Source organism: Lepidochelys olivacea (genome assembly GCF_965140295.1).
Source record: "Lepidochelys olivacea isolate rLepOli2 genome assembly, chromosome: 2".
In the NCBI taxonomy this organism is placed as follows: Eukaryota; Metazoa; Chordata; order Testudines; family Cheloniidae; genus Lepidochelys; species Lepidochelys olivacea.
Window position 1 is genome coordinate 46,358,513 of NC_140412.1, and position 18,056 is coordinate 46,376,568.

Below are 18,056 nucleotides of genomic sequence, written 5' to 3' on the forward strand. Positions count from 1 at the left end.
GTAAGCGGGAATTCAAAGGGTTAAAAGAGTCAGTTAAAGCAGAAGCTACCTCCCTGATGTTTTAGTGAGAGAGATGAGACAGCATGAGATGATAGGCTTTGCAGGGAGGGGTTGAGGGAAGAGGTGAGGCAGTATTTCCAGACCTGACAGAAAAAAAAATCAAGGTGCCTTAAGTATTTTAGATGTACATTAAGGAACACAATGCCTAATCTACCCAGTGGACTACATATGAGTACTTGACTGAATATGCACTATTTTGTTAAATAATACTCTAAAGACTTTAGTTTTAAATATTGTTTAGAAAGTTTTGTGCTGTATATATAAACTCCACCCTTCCCCCTCTTATTTAAAAAACAAGTTTTCTCAGGACCTGAAATCTATAGTGTCCTCTTGACATACTTATAAAAGCAACCAATGGAAGGAACACTATGATGATCTAAAGAAAAGGAGTACTTGTGGCACCTTAGAGACTCTGAAACCTATGATCATCTAGTTTCATCTTTTGGATAACCCAGAGAAAATTAAGAGAACTTAAAATATTTTTTAAGATATATATTTTTAATTTGTTGAAAAGGAAAGAGGGAGTGAGTTGTTCTAGCAGTAAAAATGTGCTGATAGCAGGAACTTCTGAGAGAGAAAAAATGCAGGTCCTAGCTTTAGGTGTTTGTGATTATCTCTTAGAGAACGAACAAGCTACCTGATTCTCTTACTATTATTGATTTAATTTATATTACCACAGCACCTAGGAGACCTCTCATGCACCAGGACCTTATTGCGTTAGGCTCTATACAAACACAGGCAGATATTTCCGATATTTTGTTCTAAATTATATTGTAACTTCAGTCTATCCATTATGTTAATTATTTTAGTCCAGATTCTTAAGGTATTTAGGCACATAACTCCCAAAGGGTCTTAGCCTTTATGACAAATCTTGCTCCCTTACTTATGTGAATATACCTATTGCAGTCAGTGGGATTAAGTTTTAGAGTAAAACAGGTAGGCTTTGTCTCTTAAGCAGCAGTATTTGTTTAGAAAACATTTCAGTTAATGTTGAATAAAACTAAACTTTGTAGGGTTTGAACTCTGTATTTCTAAAATATGAACTAGACACTTTGTCCACCAGGCTACAAACTCCTTGGTTGCTTGCTTTTGTTTGTTTGTTTGTTTTTATTTATATATATAATATAAAAGTAAAAGCATATTTTTCTCTCAGTAAAGACTGCATATTACTTGACTGAGGGGTGTGTGTATATAATAGTGAGTATATAGACAGAGTGAGAGAATAATGAGGGTAAACCCTTTGGAGATGTGGCTATTTTAAGCATTCAAGTGACAGTGTGTGACATATAAGTGTTTTTAGGATTAATTTTATAAAATCAAATATAAGGGCTACAAAGTTCAAACAACATGCATTCACTAATTCATGCAAACACACACATGCGTGGAACTGGGACCTAATTTAAAGTTATGCTTCCTCAGCTAAATAGTGAGAAACAAGCATTTTCCTACTCTTTAAACTAAAGTTAGGGTGCCGATCAATAACTTTAATTGTTTGTTGTTAAAACTTTAGCCATGTCTCCTGTCATGTTCTGTCCTGTAAGGAGAGAACCTGTACTTCCCCTTTCTTAACTTGGATTCATGTCATATCAGTTACTCTGTTTAAGATACTTAGGAAACTAACAAAAAAAATTAGTTTGCTCTTTTGTATAAAATTTCTGGTGGTATTTTTTTTTTTTTGTCTAGCCAATCAAAAACCCTCCTTCAGGAAAGAAGTATGTTAGATGTCCATGTAATTGTCTTCTTATCTGTAAGGATACATCTCGGCGAATAGGGTGTCCGAGACCCAACTGGTAAGACCTAAAGAATCTTAATGACAGATACCATGGTGATGTGAATGTTATAAATATTTTCATGTCATTGTTAGTCATTCATTTATGTTCTGCTTTCGTTAACACTACACAAATATTTGTCCGTGGATCTGTGTAGACCTAAATTTAGTGGATTCATTATGTTAACATATTCAAAGAAGAAAACTATATTACTTGTGCCATAATAACTATTTCTCTAACATGATTGATAGTTTTGAAAATATTTTTTAATATATTTAATATGGAATAGTATATTGTAGAAGTTGTATAAGGATTATATGAAGTGAGTAGCATACAATATAGTGGGGAAACAACTTAAAAGTTCTGGGAAATACGGTGCATAATTTCCTGCAAGCTCAGTTCTATGGTAATTCCATGGGAAAGCGTTGAACACGCAACTTGCACTATAGTAACTCTGTTGCTTGGTATCGGTGAATAACTTGACACACTTGTTAAATCTTTCATTGCAGAAATCCCTCCTACTCCTTTCTCAAAAAAAAAAATAAAATTAGTCAGTGAACATATCTGCTCTTTGTTTAGAAAAAACTAGTTAATATAAAGTGATCTGATGTTTTATGTGAATCTTTAGAATTCTAAAATAAATAAGAGACATGTGTCTGGACACACCAGATGCCACTGCGTACTTTAACACAATAAGTGAAATCCCGGCCTCATTGAAGTCAAGGATTTCATCCAATAAATCTAAGTAAGCAGGAATCCATAACACATAATAATGTACTGGATAACCAGGAAGCACAAAAATAAACGAATTTCCCTCATTTTGTTAAAACATCAGTCCCAATAGTATATGCTGCCTGGCCTGTCATGCTTGCTTCTTGAAGGAGAGCAAGATTGGGAGTGTGCATTCTGTGGGAGAGGGCCCTTCACAGAGCATGCTGTGCTGCTGTTTCTTGCCTTCCACACTGAAGGGGGTCTGTCCCAACCTGAGCTGTGGCAGCATGGCATGGGGAGGGATGATGTGGATTACGTGATTCTTTGTGCATGCATTTTTGCTTCATATACTGTCATTTTTGTTGTATGTTCAAACCACGTGAGCAAACTGGAAACATGAAATGATACAGTATAGTTAACTTAAAAATACAAAGCCAAGCATGTGACAAAATTGACATTAAATGGTCTTTGAAGCTCAAAATTGATTTTTTTTTCTAGTTGATACAAAGTGGGCTATTTAGGACTAACTTAATGTTAAATGACTTAGTATATAGAAAAAGTTTTCCTTTAAATAGAGTTTTCTCTTAAGTGGGCTTAACTGTACTGGATTCCTGGTATTTTCTGACCTTCTGCATTTGAATGATGCTATGCCAGTTCTCATTCCCATTGCCAACTCGAGGGTGGATATAAAGAATGGCTAATGTCATCTAAGTCACCCTCTATGGGGGTCCCAGGTGAGCAAACCTCCTGGGCAATAAATAGGGATCTCCCACAGTCTTTCAAAGCCTCATGCTGTGGGATTTACAAAACCTGGTGTTTTCTCCCATTGTGCGTGTGTGAGAGAGAGCTTGTAAATCAGGCATATTCTCACTGCTTGCCAGACCTGCCAGCTGAGCAGCCTGAGGTGAATGTTGGACATGCCCTTTGTGGGCAAAGACTGTTGACACAGAAGAGGCAAGGAGGCTGCCTGGCCTGTCTTGGCTTGGAGTGTGTGGGAAAGAGGGAGAGAATCGTATGAGAAGAAGAAATCTGCTTGGAGAAGGGGGGAGGAGGGATGCTTGATTTTGAAGGGAATTGAAAGGAAAGTTTGAATGGTTAAGGATGTTGGCTGGAAGGCCAAGAGAGAGAGAGTCCCGCTCCTGCTATGTGTTTCCCCAGCCATTGCTACATATCTCTGCTCACAAGCCTGAATATCTGGTCATCTCACCCAGACTTTCTGCACTCTCAATACTTCCCTCTTCATGAGGGTCAGTGTCCCAAGCTGGACTCTGCCATTTGCTGGCTAAGTCTTCTTGAAATTGCTGCTATTTACACTTGTATAATAACCTTTCACTAAAAAAAAAAAAAGGTGTCTTCCTTACCTGTTTGGAAAAAACTAATACGAGAGATTTAAATTGGATGCACGTATAATAAGAAGTAGGTTCTACTTTACAGTCATAAAATATCTGGTAAGTTCTTGCAGAGCTAATAACCTAAATGCATCATCCCTTCCCCTCGTTAGTGTAATGACATGGCATATATGTTTAATGTTCCTACCACAGTAGACGCATCATTAACCTTGGTCCAGTGATGTTGATTCCAGAAGAGCAGCCAGCTCAGCCTGCCTTGCCAGTTCAGCCAGAAGGTACTCGGGTGGTGTGCGGACACTGTGGAAATACATTCCTGGTAAGTAACCAATGTGCATTGTAATGTCAGGGTTTTCGTGTACACTTGGAACTGGGGTTGTGGTTCCCAGCTCAAATAGATGCGTCTGCACTAGCTCAAGCAAGTGTGCTAAAAATAGCAGTGTAGCATGGATGGCAGCTCAAGGCTAGTTGCCCAAGTACCTATCCTGTCCCCCTGGGCATGTACTCAAATGGTTAGCCTGAGCCACTACCTGTGCTATCCCAGCTATGCAGCGTGGGTATGTCTGTGTCATCTGGGAATCACACCCCACCTCTAAGTGTAGATGTAGCCGAAGGGCTAAATTCTCCTCTGTTACATCAATGCAATATCACTGAAATCAATGGAACTCCTTCCAAGAACCTATCCCACTTGGACAGCGTGGATGTGGAACCAAATCCCTTTGGGAGTTGATTGTTAAGACACAGATATCACTTTGGATATGCAGTTTGTATCGGAGTATTTACTTGTGCTTCTTCAAGAAAATCCCGCAGTATTCTCTCCATCTAGGAAAGGGTCAGGCTCATAATCAATATAATACTGATGGAAAACTATTGTTAAAGGATCTGTTGTTGTTACAATCCAGTGATGATTATATTCTGCAATAAGTAAACTTGTGTAATTGTTTGTATTATAGTTCATTTTTCAGATGCTCATAACTTTCTGAAACTTTCACCTCTGGATAAAATTCTCCATGCTTAGACTCCAGTTTTGCAAAGATTTATGCACATCCATAACTTTTATCAAGTGGGTAGTCCTTTTGAAGCTATGCTCATGTGTAAATTTGTGTAGGACTGAAGCTTTAGTTTGAAGCCAGAGGTAAAAATTCATTTGAAAGATTGAGCAAAAAGTTCAACTGTTTTAGAATAGGAGGACTGGGGAAAGTATTTTTTTTCCCTACTGTACAAACATTTTTGCAACCATTTGTTGATCAGCCCTGTTGTCATAATGCTTAAAGTTTCAATGTTGAAATTGACTGTAGATATAGTCCTTGTAGAGATGTAATGCATAGCCTTACGCTGGAGGAAATTAACTTTGATTTCACCAACATATTAGGGTTTGAAAATTATGTTGTGAACGTGCATAGTAGACAACTAATGCACTTTGCAACAAATATGTCCCTATGAAAAATGGCCAGTGCAGGTCCTTGAAGCTAAACTGTTTTCATAATCAACTGACCAATGTCACCTTGCTAAAGCAAGGGCTAAGGTGTGCAAGGGCTACAGATAGACTTCTTTATATCTGTAGCTAAATGTAAAGGGGATGAGGAAGGACTTCAGCTTGCCTTGTAATGGGTGCAAGAGAGGGGCTCCCTTGTGGCAGTTTTGCTGCAGAACGTGGTTTGTTTTTTTTTGTGGGGGTATATTTACAGATCAATTAAAGTGCACGCTAACCACCTTAAATACTGTTGCTGTTTAAATGTGAGTTTGCGAGGTGTGCTGTAAGTTCTAAGGGGCACGAGTTAGGGAGCTGGATCATGGATTTACACATGCTATTTGCAAGGTTTTTTTTGCAATGCTAAGGTTGTGAAGTCTTGGAGACAGAAATTCCTTCTATTGACTCTTCTTTTTTCCATTTTTTTTTCTTAAAAATAAATTAAAAATCATACCTAGTGCAACCTATACCTCCCCTCCCACCCAAAATATCCAGTGTTAAGGTTTCACAGTTAAACATTCAGAAATCCGTACATTTCAGCTTGTATGCACAACCTTAACTCGGACTGCTTCCTTGTAATTACAGGAACACAGTATTTCTTAAATAATAGGATATCACTTTTAAAAAAGACTTCAACCTTCAAGATCAAATTCTTCTAAGGGCCCATCTACAGTACACATTTTATCAAAGATCACCTTAGAACATGGGTTGACTTTTGCCTACGTAGATAGTTTTAATTCAGTTTGGGACTGTGTTACGGAAACCTTTTAGAGCTCTGACATGATACAAAAGAGTACAGTCTGGTATATGATTCTGTGACATGGTTAAAATGCTGTTTGGCTCCATCTACATAGGCAAAACAAAGCAGTTATTAAATAGTCATTGTATTATGTTTTAATGCATTCTCTTGACACAATAATATTATAGTGCAGACAGACCCTTACACTGCATTGTTTTATTAGAAACAGTGGTCTATGCAATCAAATTCTATTGGCTAACGTGCCAGACCCCGTATTCAGGTGTTTTTGCAAACACTGAGATTTTAATTTTTTGTCCACTCTGCTGCATCTGTAGGAGTAATGCATATTTGTAAGCTACATAATTTACTATGGGCCTTCTTTTGTTGGAGAGGAGATGACACCCCTTGTGGTAAACTAGTATATCACACTTAGGCCTTGGCTACACTTGCAAGTTTGAGCTGATTAAATCAGCCCTGGGCACCCTAACTCCTGAGGTGTCCACACTGTCAAGGCACGTAGAGCGCCTGGACGCTGCAGCTGGAGCGCTCCTGGTAATTCACCTCCACGAGAAGCGTAAAGCTTGCTGCGCCCCGGCTGAAACACCTGGACGTCAGTGTGGACGACAAGTTGCATTACTGTGCTGTGATTGGCCTCCGGAAATGTCTCATAATCCCTTGAAGTCAAGTGGCCTCTCTTCTCATTGTTTTGAACTCGGCTGCAGGCATGTGGATATCCCCTTTCAAAGCTCAGTTTCTAACAGCCGACTGCTTATCTGCTCTGGGACAAAGCAAACCATTAGTGTGGAATGCTCCTGCTGCAGAGGTAGGTGTATATGTGTGGGGGGGGGCAGGGATGGGGGCTGATGTTGGGGTTTCCCTCTTCCACTGTCTGAACTTACAAGAAGCCTGCCGACACACTCTGCCCCCCAAAACAGTCTCCCCCGCCCACACAACACACTTGTCGCCCCCTCCCCCCCACTGATTTGAAAAGCTCGCTGCAGTCACTTGCACACTGGGATAGCTACCACAATGCACTGCTCTCTGTGGCGTTGCAAGAGCTTCTAATGTGGCCATGCCACTGCGCTTGCAGCTGACAGTGTGAACACAGGGCAGCGTTTTCCTTGCTGCAGTCTCCAAGGGCTGGTTTAACTCCCGGCGCTCTACATCTGCAAGTGTAGCCATGCCCTGAGTAATGCTTTTTTCCTGACTTGGTTTACAGTTGCAGAGCAAATAATACTTTTTTATAGTTACTGAGCAAACACTTAAATATTACCTTTATAACATGGGATACAGATATTATAAGTGAGAATAATACATGCAGCAACTCACAAGTATTTCATAAAGTCTGAACATATTTTTATAAATCTAATACCTATTTTAATAATACATGGATGAGCCAGACTGCTTTCCTGCTATGCATTTGTCAGTGTTCAGCTGAGACCTTGGCACAAGCTGTTGTAACCTTTGGGTGGGCTTGGGTTTAAAGTTTCACTACCCTTCTCCTAGTGCCTAAAAATAAGTCCCTCAGAAAAGCACATGGAGACCCAGAATTCAGTCATTGAGGATTTTGAGGAAGGATTGCACAGCGTTAACCTCCCCACAACCAAATCCAAAAGAACAAAAGGAATGACACTTAATTCTTAAGTACAGATTTGTTATAAAATCTTATAATAAAGCAACAACAATAATAATAAATAACATAACTTGGCTACTTTATAATCCTCAGACATTATCTTCATAGTTCTACATAAACATAAATAAAGAAAACAAATTAAATCTAAACAGGTCAGTCCCCACAGAAACACAGTGAGAAGAAACTCAAGAGTTCCCAAAAGCGTAGGCTGTGTTCACCTGAGTCTCAGTTACAGTCTTTGATCACCACAATCTATACATTCTGCTGAGTCAAAAGCACTGCAACAACATCATCTCTTCTCTTGCTTGTAGAAACCTCCAGCTGGAGTCCTTGCAGAGACTCTTCCTTCTCCTCTGCTGAAATCACTCAGTTAGCTAATCAGCTGACTAATTAACCAACTACTTAGTTTAAGTATATATCTTAAAAAAAAAAAAAAACCCACCAGAATGGAGAACAGCAAAATATAACGGACTCTTTCCCCACCATCACATTTCAATAGGAGAAGAGTTGGTGAATCATACTAGTTGAGACAATATAACTAAAACAGTTTAACTAAAATCATATAGCATTCGAAGTTTACAATTAAAATAAAAGAAATTAGTTTCCCTCCCAATTTCCCCCTTCTGTAATTAACATTGCCAGGGCTTCCCTGTTGGGAGGGATAACAATATCACTAACCTGCTGTAAAGTGATTCAGAGTTAGAGAAAACCAGTCTGCTTTCTGCTCGTGTGGCTCAGCTTCTCCCAGTCCGCACAGGACACGTGCCTTTTGTAAAGCAGCTGCCCTGACAGACTCCATGGGGGCAAGTAGAGTCCAGTTACAGGGGACCTATTGAGCATATCCAAAACTACAACACCCAATTCCAGAAACTTCTGAGTGTGGAGTGCTAATGGTGCATCTGCCTAGCAACAATGACCCTGACGCAACTCATTCCTGCCCACCCCCCTGTTCTCTGCAGATCTCTTAAAGACATCTCTCTCTATTGGGCACACGGGTTACACTGGCACCTGCTGTGCCAGTGTCACAGATAGAATCAGACCGCCATCTTGTAGGTGGGTCCTCTGGATGTGTAAATAGTCCCAAAGACCGCCATCTTGTAGGTGGGTCCTCTGGATGTGTAAATAGTCCCAAAGCCCTCTGCTTACCTCTGGAGACCCAGCAAATGCCTCTTCAGGTCCAGTCTCTTGAGTAGTACCTATAGTAGACCTTATTAGTCAGAAATTTCCACTAAAACTGGTTTAGTTACACCAATACATGTCTACAGTGGTGTAGTTAAGGTGCCAGCAGTTGCTGCCATTGTGTCCACTAGACTTTCTCTCATTGCTTCTCACTAGACAATAGGGTAGACATATACACCAGAAATTGCAAGAGCCTTTTGTGTGCTAGGGCTTAGGTCTGGGAAGTAGGAGTCAAAGTTCAAAATCTCTGATCTCTGACTGTGCCGCCTGAAAAAATATCATTTGAAGTGTTTTAGGTATTTTTTTTTAATATAGCAGTGTTTATTGATCCATGGGTATAGACAGTATTTACAGCTGGTTAAAATATGGCCCAAAGCTTGTTCTGTAAAGTTAAGGGAAACTGTCAACTTGATAATCTTGAAACTGACTAATTTAAAAACAAGAGTTTCTGAGAGACTAGGCTTAAATAAATAAATAAAATGAAAGAAAACCAGGACATAGTATTTAAAGCATGTGAAAGGATTTTCTTTTCCATAGGGATGCTGTCATAAATATAAAGGGAAGGGTAAACCCCTTTAAGATCCCTCCTGGCCAGAGGAAAAATCCTCTCACCTGTAAAGGGTTAAGAAGCTAAAGGTAACCTCGCTGGCACCTGACCAAAATGACCAATGAGGAGACAAGACACTTTCAAAAGCTGGGAGGAGGGAGAGAATCAAAGGGTCTGTGTCTGTCTGTATGCTGCTTTTGCCGGGGATAGAACAGGAATGGAGTCTTAGAACTTTTAGTAAGTAACCTAGCTAGGTATGTGTTAGATTATGATTTCTTTAAATGGCTGAGAAAAGAACTGTGCTGAATAGAATGACTATTCCTGACTGTGTGTCTTTTTTGTAACTTAAGGTTTTGCCTAGAGGGATTCTCTGTGTTTTGAATCTAATTACCCTGTAAGGTATCTACCATCCTAATTTTACAGAGGTGATTCCTTTATTTCTATTAAAAGTCTTCTTGTAAGAAAACTGCTTTTTCATTGTTCTCAGATCCAAGGGTTTGGGTCTGTGGTCACCTATGCAAATTGGTGAGGATTTTTGCCAAACCTTCCCCAGGAAGTGGGGTGCAAGGGTTGGGAGGATTTTGGGGGGAAAGACGTGTCCAAACTGGGTTTCCCAGTAAACCCAGGTAGAGTTTGGTGGTGGCAGTGGAGATCCAGGGACAAAGGCTAAAATTAACTTGTGCCTTGGGGAAATTTTAACCTAAACTGGTGAAAGTAAGCTTCGGAAAAAGAAAAGGAGTACTTGTGGCACCTTAGAGACTAACCAATTTATTTGAGCATGAGCTTTCGTGAGCTACAGCTCACTTCATCGGATGCGTACCGTGGAAACTGCAGCAGACTTTATATACACACAGAGAATATGAAACAATACCTCCTCCCACCCCACTGTCCTGCTGGTAATAGCTTATCTAAAGTGATCATCAGGTTGGGCCATTTCCATCACAAATCCAGGTTTTCTCACCGTGGGGGAGGAACCTTGACAGATGCTTATGAGGGTTCTTTCAGAAAGAGGGTAATTGACTCTACATAAAGTTTATCAAATGCTTAAAGTCAAATGTTTAAAATACCTTTTTCTTCTTTCGGTTGTAGTTATCTTAGGTGTTACTTAACTTTTTACCTGATGTAGTATTCTAGGCAGATGTGGTTTTCATGTTGACTAATACTGTACTGATTTACTCATTGAAGTTTTTCTTTAAATACATCATCTGTAGTTGAAATACATTTTCATAAGATGACATTCCCATCAGTATTTCAGTACGTCCATTCAGTGAATGGGGCTATTGTCTCGGCAAAAGCTTCTATTTTAATGAGAGAAATGGTATTTCCCAGCATGAGACCAAATCTCATGAGGCAAATTATGGCTGAGAGAAAACTCAGGTTTTAGTAGAATCTTAAAACAAACACCATTGCAGTGTTGTTTTAAGGTAGAGTCTGTAATTTAAATCAATGACTTTGTTTTAAAACAGTAGGCTTAATTACCTGTTAAGATAACCAGTACACACTAACATTAGAATTTACTTTAAAACAACCTCTCTGCACTCTCATAAGAGAATCTGAATTTCGCAGTCTGAATCTGTCTCATGTCAGGATGACAGTTTCATGTTTGATTTCCATTTTAAATGTACTGCAAACACTTTTTTGTTGCGGGGGTGGTATGGGGGGGTGGGTGGAGTTGAAGTAGGTGGGGCAGTTCAGTGATTTGCCCTTCCTGGTACCTAATGTACTGTTTACAACATTGCCTCACAAGTTTAAAAACAAAAAATGGTTAATACTGCCTGAGAAACTCAGATTTGCAGTGAGCACCATTGACTGGAAAACATCACCATGATTTTTCTGCAGTTTTCCACTTTCCACAGTCTCAATGGAGATTCAGAAATGGGTGTTTTCTTCTTTTATTTCTAAGCGAAATGGAGTAGCTGAACTATCAGATGAGTGGGTCTTTGTTCTCATCACATGCTTAGGATACTGAGGTTTTGTTTTTAATCTGTTGTAAAACTCTAACCCGATTCACTGGTTGGTGGCTCTGTAACACTAAAGTGGCTAAATGCAAGATGAAAAAGATAATGTGGGGGAGAGAATGAAAAATTAGTATCAAGAATTTTTTTTAGCAATTTAACACAAAGCCAGTCTCGTCACCATCTTTACACCATCACTGTAGCTTATAGGCAATATATACAGAGTCAAGAAAAACATTATTTCATGCAAAAGAACCATACGTTACATTCCTTCATTAATTTCACCACTTGCTAAGTGGGGTTGTTCTCATTGGTATGTTTCTAGAAGAAGATTGTGCTGGCTGTTCATAGTTGTCATTTTTGAAGAAAATCTTCTGTGAATGGACAAGTTTCACATTGTGCCTTAAGGGTGGCAAGACTCAGGCCTTCCAGTCTGTAAAATTAAGCAACAAACCTTATGAGACTATCTTCATTTCCACTTTGGATTCTACCTGTAAAAACTCCAAGAACAGCCTTTCCTCTGTCCATTGCTTTCCTGTGTCTTCTGTTTTCTCTGTTGTGTCTTTTAGGATCTGATCTCAAACTCAAATCGCCACGAGTGCCACATGAGGACTAATACATTGGCCCAAGGGCTGCATCACAGACACCTTTTCATACAAAGATACAAAAGCCCCTCCCCTTGCCCCCTTCCCCGCTCCCATTCCAACCACTTCCCCAAATCCCTGCCCCTGCCCCACCTCTTCTCCGCCTCCTCTAGTGAGCGTGCGGCTCCCTGCTCCCCCTCCCCCCCTGGAAAGTGCTAAGCACTGCCAAACAGTTGTTTGGTGGCGGGAAGCGCCTGGAGGTAGGCAGAGGAACAGGGATGAAGTGCGCGGGAGGGGGGAGGGGAGCTTGGTGGCCACAGGAAATAACTCCGGGGGGTGAGGGGAGCTTGGTGGGCCGCAGCAAATCACTCTGTGGGCTGCATGTTTGAAACCCCTGTGATAGAGCAAACGGTTAAACATGAGTGGTTCCATTGAGCTTGATGGAGCCACTCACTTGTATAAATGTGTGCAGGATCAGACCCTTAGTAAGTTCATTAATACCATCCTCCTTTTTGTCTTGTATTGTGCCACATGTATTCTTGGATCTTAATTATTCTAAGAACTGCAGTGACTGGGGAAAAAGGCATATAGTAAAAATCTCATGAATTTGTGTTCAGTTAAACTGTAGTAAAATTATTTGTGTCCCCCTCCCCCCCTTAAAATGGAGTAGATTAAGTTAATCTTTTTGTCCTTTAAAAGGTTTTAATATACTCCTGTTCAGTAGCTCTAATCTCTTAATGAATGGGCATATTTATATGCTTTCTAGGCTATATTTAATTATAAGATTATTCATTAATGTTCTTCATGTAATGAAATGCACCTAACTTTGCAAATGGAGTTAATGGTCCTGATTCTCCAGTACTTTACACCAGTTCTATGCCATTCTAACACCATTGAAGTCAGTGGAATTAAACAGGTAAAGCTAGAATAATGGAGTAGAGATTTGGTTCCAGTATCTGGGAGTGCCAGATAGCAATTTTAAGCAGGGCTATGGGAGTTGGGTCTCTTGAATTCTATTCCCAACTCCAGCACTGACAGTTCTGAAAGTCACTTGGCTGGTCTGTGCTTTAGTTCATTCATCTAAACTTCTGTTGCCCCCAGCAATGTAGTATCTGAGTACCTAGATTCACCCACATCACAGAAGTGTTGAGACCTAATTAGTGTTTCTAAAATGCATCAAGATGTGTAGATGAAAGGTGTTGTAGATACATGAGGGATTTATATATTCTCAGTTTCCACTTTGGATCCTGGAGGGGGCAAATGGTGATAGATCTTTTCTAAAACTTGATGGCTGAGTGTGAAAGCTATAAATTAATGTTCTAAATGAACCCTTCAGAACAAAACAAACTTAAAGGGTCAGTTGGTGGAGTAGTGTGTGAGTTGGGAGTTAAACATGGAGAGTTAAATCCCAAGTGACAGAAATGTTTACTACCACTAGTACTGTGCTACTAGTGCTGTGGGCCTGATTCCCTCCTACGGTGAAGCCCATTCACATTATTCTGACAGCATAAAGAAACCCTGAGGTGTGTGGAAATTACTCTGTCAGAGTGGGGAAAAGGGGTCTTGGTATAAATGAGAATCGGTCCCTCTATGTTTAGAATAGTTGAGTGAATGAATGCAGATTTCTCTGAAATGTAAGACTTTGTTTTGATTTTCTTCTCATAAATGAACTCTGTGCATAAAACTACTGTAAAGTGTTGGTATTGGATGTCAGATTGGCAAAATTCATTTCAGTTAAAATAACCAATAAAACACTCCAGTTAATGCTCTCAGTGGAAGGAGAAAGCTGCTATTCAAGTTTAGAGCCAAGGCATGTTTGTGAAAAGACGTAGGAGTCTGGCTTACACACAAGTTGCACTCTTTACTTTTCCCATGGCTAATGAAGTATTTCAGAGGTGTATCAGAAGAAAAAATAAATTAACAAATTCGTAAATCCTGCTAATGGTACCAATCAAAATATAAAGACTGAATGAAAACAAAAATGGGATCTGTCAGCAGCATATCGACTATAGATAGGATAAAAACATCCTAAATTAATGCTGAAGATATAAAATGAAGCTGGTATCCTTGCAACAAAAACATCCATGAAGAAACTTTTGTAGTCTTAACTTCATTGTCACCAAGACACACTTATTTTTATCAGAATTCTCTCTGACCCCAGGTTACCGTAGAAAATTGTGACTCTGATAACCAATCTCACCTATTTCCCCAGAGGGATTTTAAATTATAACCGTGACACAGTAAGAACACTTATTCCTTGAGAAACTGGAACTCCAGGTCCTCTTCCTTCCGATGTTTCAATGATTGATGTGTGTGCTAGTGGTCTCACATGGCTTATTAACAGAAATCCATCTGAGTGAGATGATCAGGAATCTATGTAGGCCTTTTCCACATTAGACCTTCTAAGTATGTGTAAAAGCATTCTTCACGCATTTAAATGCTGTTGTGGTGTTGCTTGCATTTACATGCAGTATAATTATAGGGCCTTGGTTAGATCTTTTTTTTATAGCAGGTTTGCACCGATATACTGCCACTCACTTCAGTAGAGTTACTCCTGATTTTACATGGAGATAAGCATCAAGGCCATAGTCTTCAGAAGCTATGCTATAGACTTACTGGGAATTTGTAGCATGACAGTTGCCTGAATTCTCAGGGTGGAGGGGGCCGGGCAGACAAATTATGCTAGACATGTTGGGAAATAGTTGTCAAGTGTTGTTCTGCTCCCATTGTAGATATGGGGCCTTATGTGTATGAGAGGAGCAGTAGGACAATAGTTGCATGTTCAGGAGATATATAGGACTGTGAATTCTTACTTGCTACCTCCATTTCACACCAGCAAACATTTTACACTTTTCCCTGACTAATGTGAACAGGGATTTTTTGTCTGATAACGATGCTGACAGAACAATGCTAACACATCAGACCCCTGTCCAGTGCACTAACAAGGTTCACAGAAAAACAATTCCTATCTCCGCTGGTTAAGAGAAACTTGCTGGAACCACTCTAGTAGTAACCATTGTGTTTTGACACAGAATAGCATTGTAATTATTGCTGGTTCAGATTTAATATGTGAGACCTTGTTTTTGCTGCACTATCTGTAACTATATGTCAATATTGTTCCCTTTGTAAGGGCTGTATCACAAATGGGATTTTGCTTTTATTTTCTATATGGAGCATTCTGAATTTACTGTTGTGTTTCTCTTGATAATATAAAACTGATTTTTTTTTAAATGGTCTCTGTTAGAAAATGCACAACACATTGCCTTTCTCCTCAAAATGAATCAGTTCTGTTTCTTTCCCTTTACTGAATCACTGCATGCAAAAAATATTAAAGCTGATTATCAAGAAAAGAGGTTAAAAGGTAAAAATGGGGGGAGAGGAAGCTTCATTAGAAACTACATGAATAATATTTTGAACAGAGGGATGTTCCAAAGAAAATACACTTGTTCTGGTTCAGAGGGTGTTCGTAGTTTTAGGATTGGGAGAAATGACCTGATTAATTATACTACATTGCATTCTCTGCTGTTGTAAATGGAACCCAGGCTACGTCAAACAAGCTCGTAACAGTTAGGCAAGTCATGGGAAATTATTTAACATGGAAATCCCAATCCAAGGAGTGCAGCGTTGTTGCTGGCAAAAGGGCATCCCATGTACGGAATAAAACAAGAAACAAGTCAGATTAAAGCATGAGAAGCAAAATGTTTTTGCAGTGATCCCCAGTGACATTTAACATGAAGTAAAATAAACACTTTCTCAGGCTAGAGGTTTTTTTCAACTTTTGTTTCTTTTCTCTTTTACAGTGGATGGAATTGAGGTTTAACACTTTGGCAAAATGCCCACACTGCAAAAAAATGTAAGTGTCCTAAAAATGCTAAGTTTTTTGGAGAGACATTAGAAACAAATTTAAAGTAGTTAAACTTATGTCAGATATTATTGATGGAGAACAAGCTGACATGCAGATATTTTGTTTTCTATACCTGAGAATACCAAGACTAAAGAGCATGGTGTGTGCCAGTGAACCCTCCCCTCGGTATTCCCTACAAGTTTAACATATGCAGGTTGGATTAGTAACTGCTTTGGTTGTCATTGTCTCTTTCTTCCTCAGACGGCTAACAATAGAAAGAGATGGATTACTACAACTAACAGCAGCTTACATTTTTATTTAATGTCTTTGAAGCTTACCATTTCATGCAGTTAATCGGGATGTTGCATAAATGTACAATCCACCTTGCTTTCAGTTTGAGAGCAATAGGAGAAGAAAGGAAAAATATTTATTAATTTGGAAAGTATTTTTTTCTCTCTGTTCCCAAATGCAAAGCTTAATTCATATTAAGTGTCTTATTGCAATAGCTTGCTTAACATTTAATATTTATGGAATAATTTCTAACTTGTCTACTATTTGGTAAGGAGTGAGAAGTTACATCAAGGCTGAACTTTTAAGAAGGAAAGTTAAGGAAGCAAACCACATTTAAAATATATATTTAGAAAGTAAGTTTAACTTTTGCAGCAATTGGTTGGGCATGGTAGTAATTATCTTCAAATGGCACAAAAATTATGCCAAGTATCAGAGGGGTAGCCGTGTTAGTCTGTATCCACAAAAACAATGAGGAGTCCGATGGCACCTTATAGACTAACACATTTATTTGGGCATAAGCTTTCTTGGGTAAAAAAACCCCTCTTCTTCAGGTGCATGGAGTGAAAATTAGAGATGCGGGCATAAATATACTGACACAAGAAAAATACTGTGTCAGTATTTTCACTCCATGCATCTGAAGAAGTGGGTTTTTTACCCACGAAAGCTTATGCCCTAATAAATATGTTAGTCTATAAGGTGCCACCGGACTCCTCGCTAAAAATGATGTCTCCCAATGTTGCCCAGAATGTATGTTCGAAGCAAGATGATTGCAAATAAAGGGCATGAAATTAGAGGTGAAAATATTACTTTAGCTGACTTATTTCCCATGCTAATGCTATTCAGAGGATCCTGTCTTCCCTTGTTATATTTATATTACTTCCAGTAATGGGAGTAGTATGTTGCATTGATAAGGGGAAATACCACCAGTATTGGGTATATATTATATGAAAGAACAGGAAGATGCCTAGGGCAGTGGAGAGTTTAGGCCAAGACTTTAACATTTAGGTACCTATACAAGTGGCCTGGTTTTCAAAAGTGCATGGCTCCCTGCACTGGAGTCATTTTGACACAGCCAGCACTTTGGGGGCACACTTCTGGAAATCTTGGGCTCAGTACATGTGACTGACTGCATGAGTAGCAGGCATTTTCCCATTTGTCTAGGTCAGTGATTCTTAAACTGTTGGTCGGGACCCCAGAGTGGGTCGCAGCCCCATTTTGATGGGGTTGCCAAGGCTGGCGTTAGATTTGCTGGGGCCTGGGACCCAAGCCCACTGCCTGTGGCTGAAGCATGAGGATTTCAGCCCTTGGTGGAGGGGCTCAGGGTTACAGGTCCCCTGCCTGGGGCTGAAGCCCTTGAGCTTTGGCTTTGACCCCTGCTCCCCATCTGGGGCAGTGGGGCTTGGGATTCGTCTTTGGCCCCCCTACCCAGGACAGTGGGGCTCGGGCAGGCTCAGGCTTCAGTCCCCCCTCCTGGGGCCAGGTAGTAATTTTTGTTGTCAGAAGGGGGGTCATAGTGCAATGAAGTTTGAGAACTCCTGATCTAGGCCAATGAACCCTGGAGTCTGTGTTAATTGTCCTCCATTTGCTGTCCCTGCTCTAATGTATTGGCAGTAACTACAAAGAGACTTTCTCTTCCGAACTAAGTACTACATTAATCGTGGTTAGCAGTTATATTTTAAAAGTGACATTTATGGCTGACCTCCAAGTCATCTCTCTCCTGATACTATCCCAAAGCCCAGTGGAATCAAATATTTCTTTTAAAAATGAACCAGCATGATGGTAACAAGTATACCACCTGATGTTATTGCTATAATCCTCATCCTCTCTCCCCGCTTCTTTGTTGTTGTCTTTTGTTGTATAATCTCTTTGGAGCAAGGACTTCTTATTTGATTTGTTCTTAAAGGGACAAGCACACCTATGGTCCAGT

At 39.7% G+C, this 18,056-nt stretch overlaps 1 protein-coding gene across 2 annotated transcripts in view; it reads left to right on the forward strand.

The window, feature by feature from the left end:
- The window catches only part of PIP4P2 (phosphatidylinositol-4,5-bisphosphate 4-phosphatase 2), a 60,149-nt gene that overhangs the window by 17,156 nt on the left and 24,937 nt on the right, over positions 1-18,056 (forward strand). For both annotated transcript variants that reach the window (XM_084619850.1, XM_084619849.1), the window contains exons 3-5: positions 1,744-1,850; positions 4,082-4,205; positions 15,795-15,847. In XM_084619850.1, the coding sequence (XP_084475976.1) occupies positions 1,744-1,850; positions 4,082-4,205; positions 15,795-15,847 (284 nt within the window). The remainder of the gene's footprint in view (positions 1-1,743; positions 1,851-4,081; positions 4,206-15,794; positions 15,848-18,056) is intronic.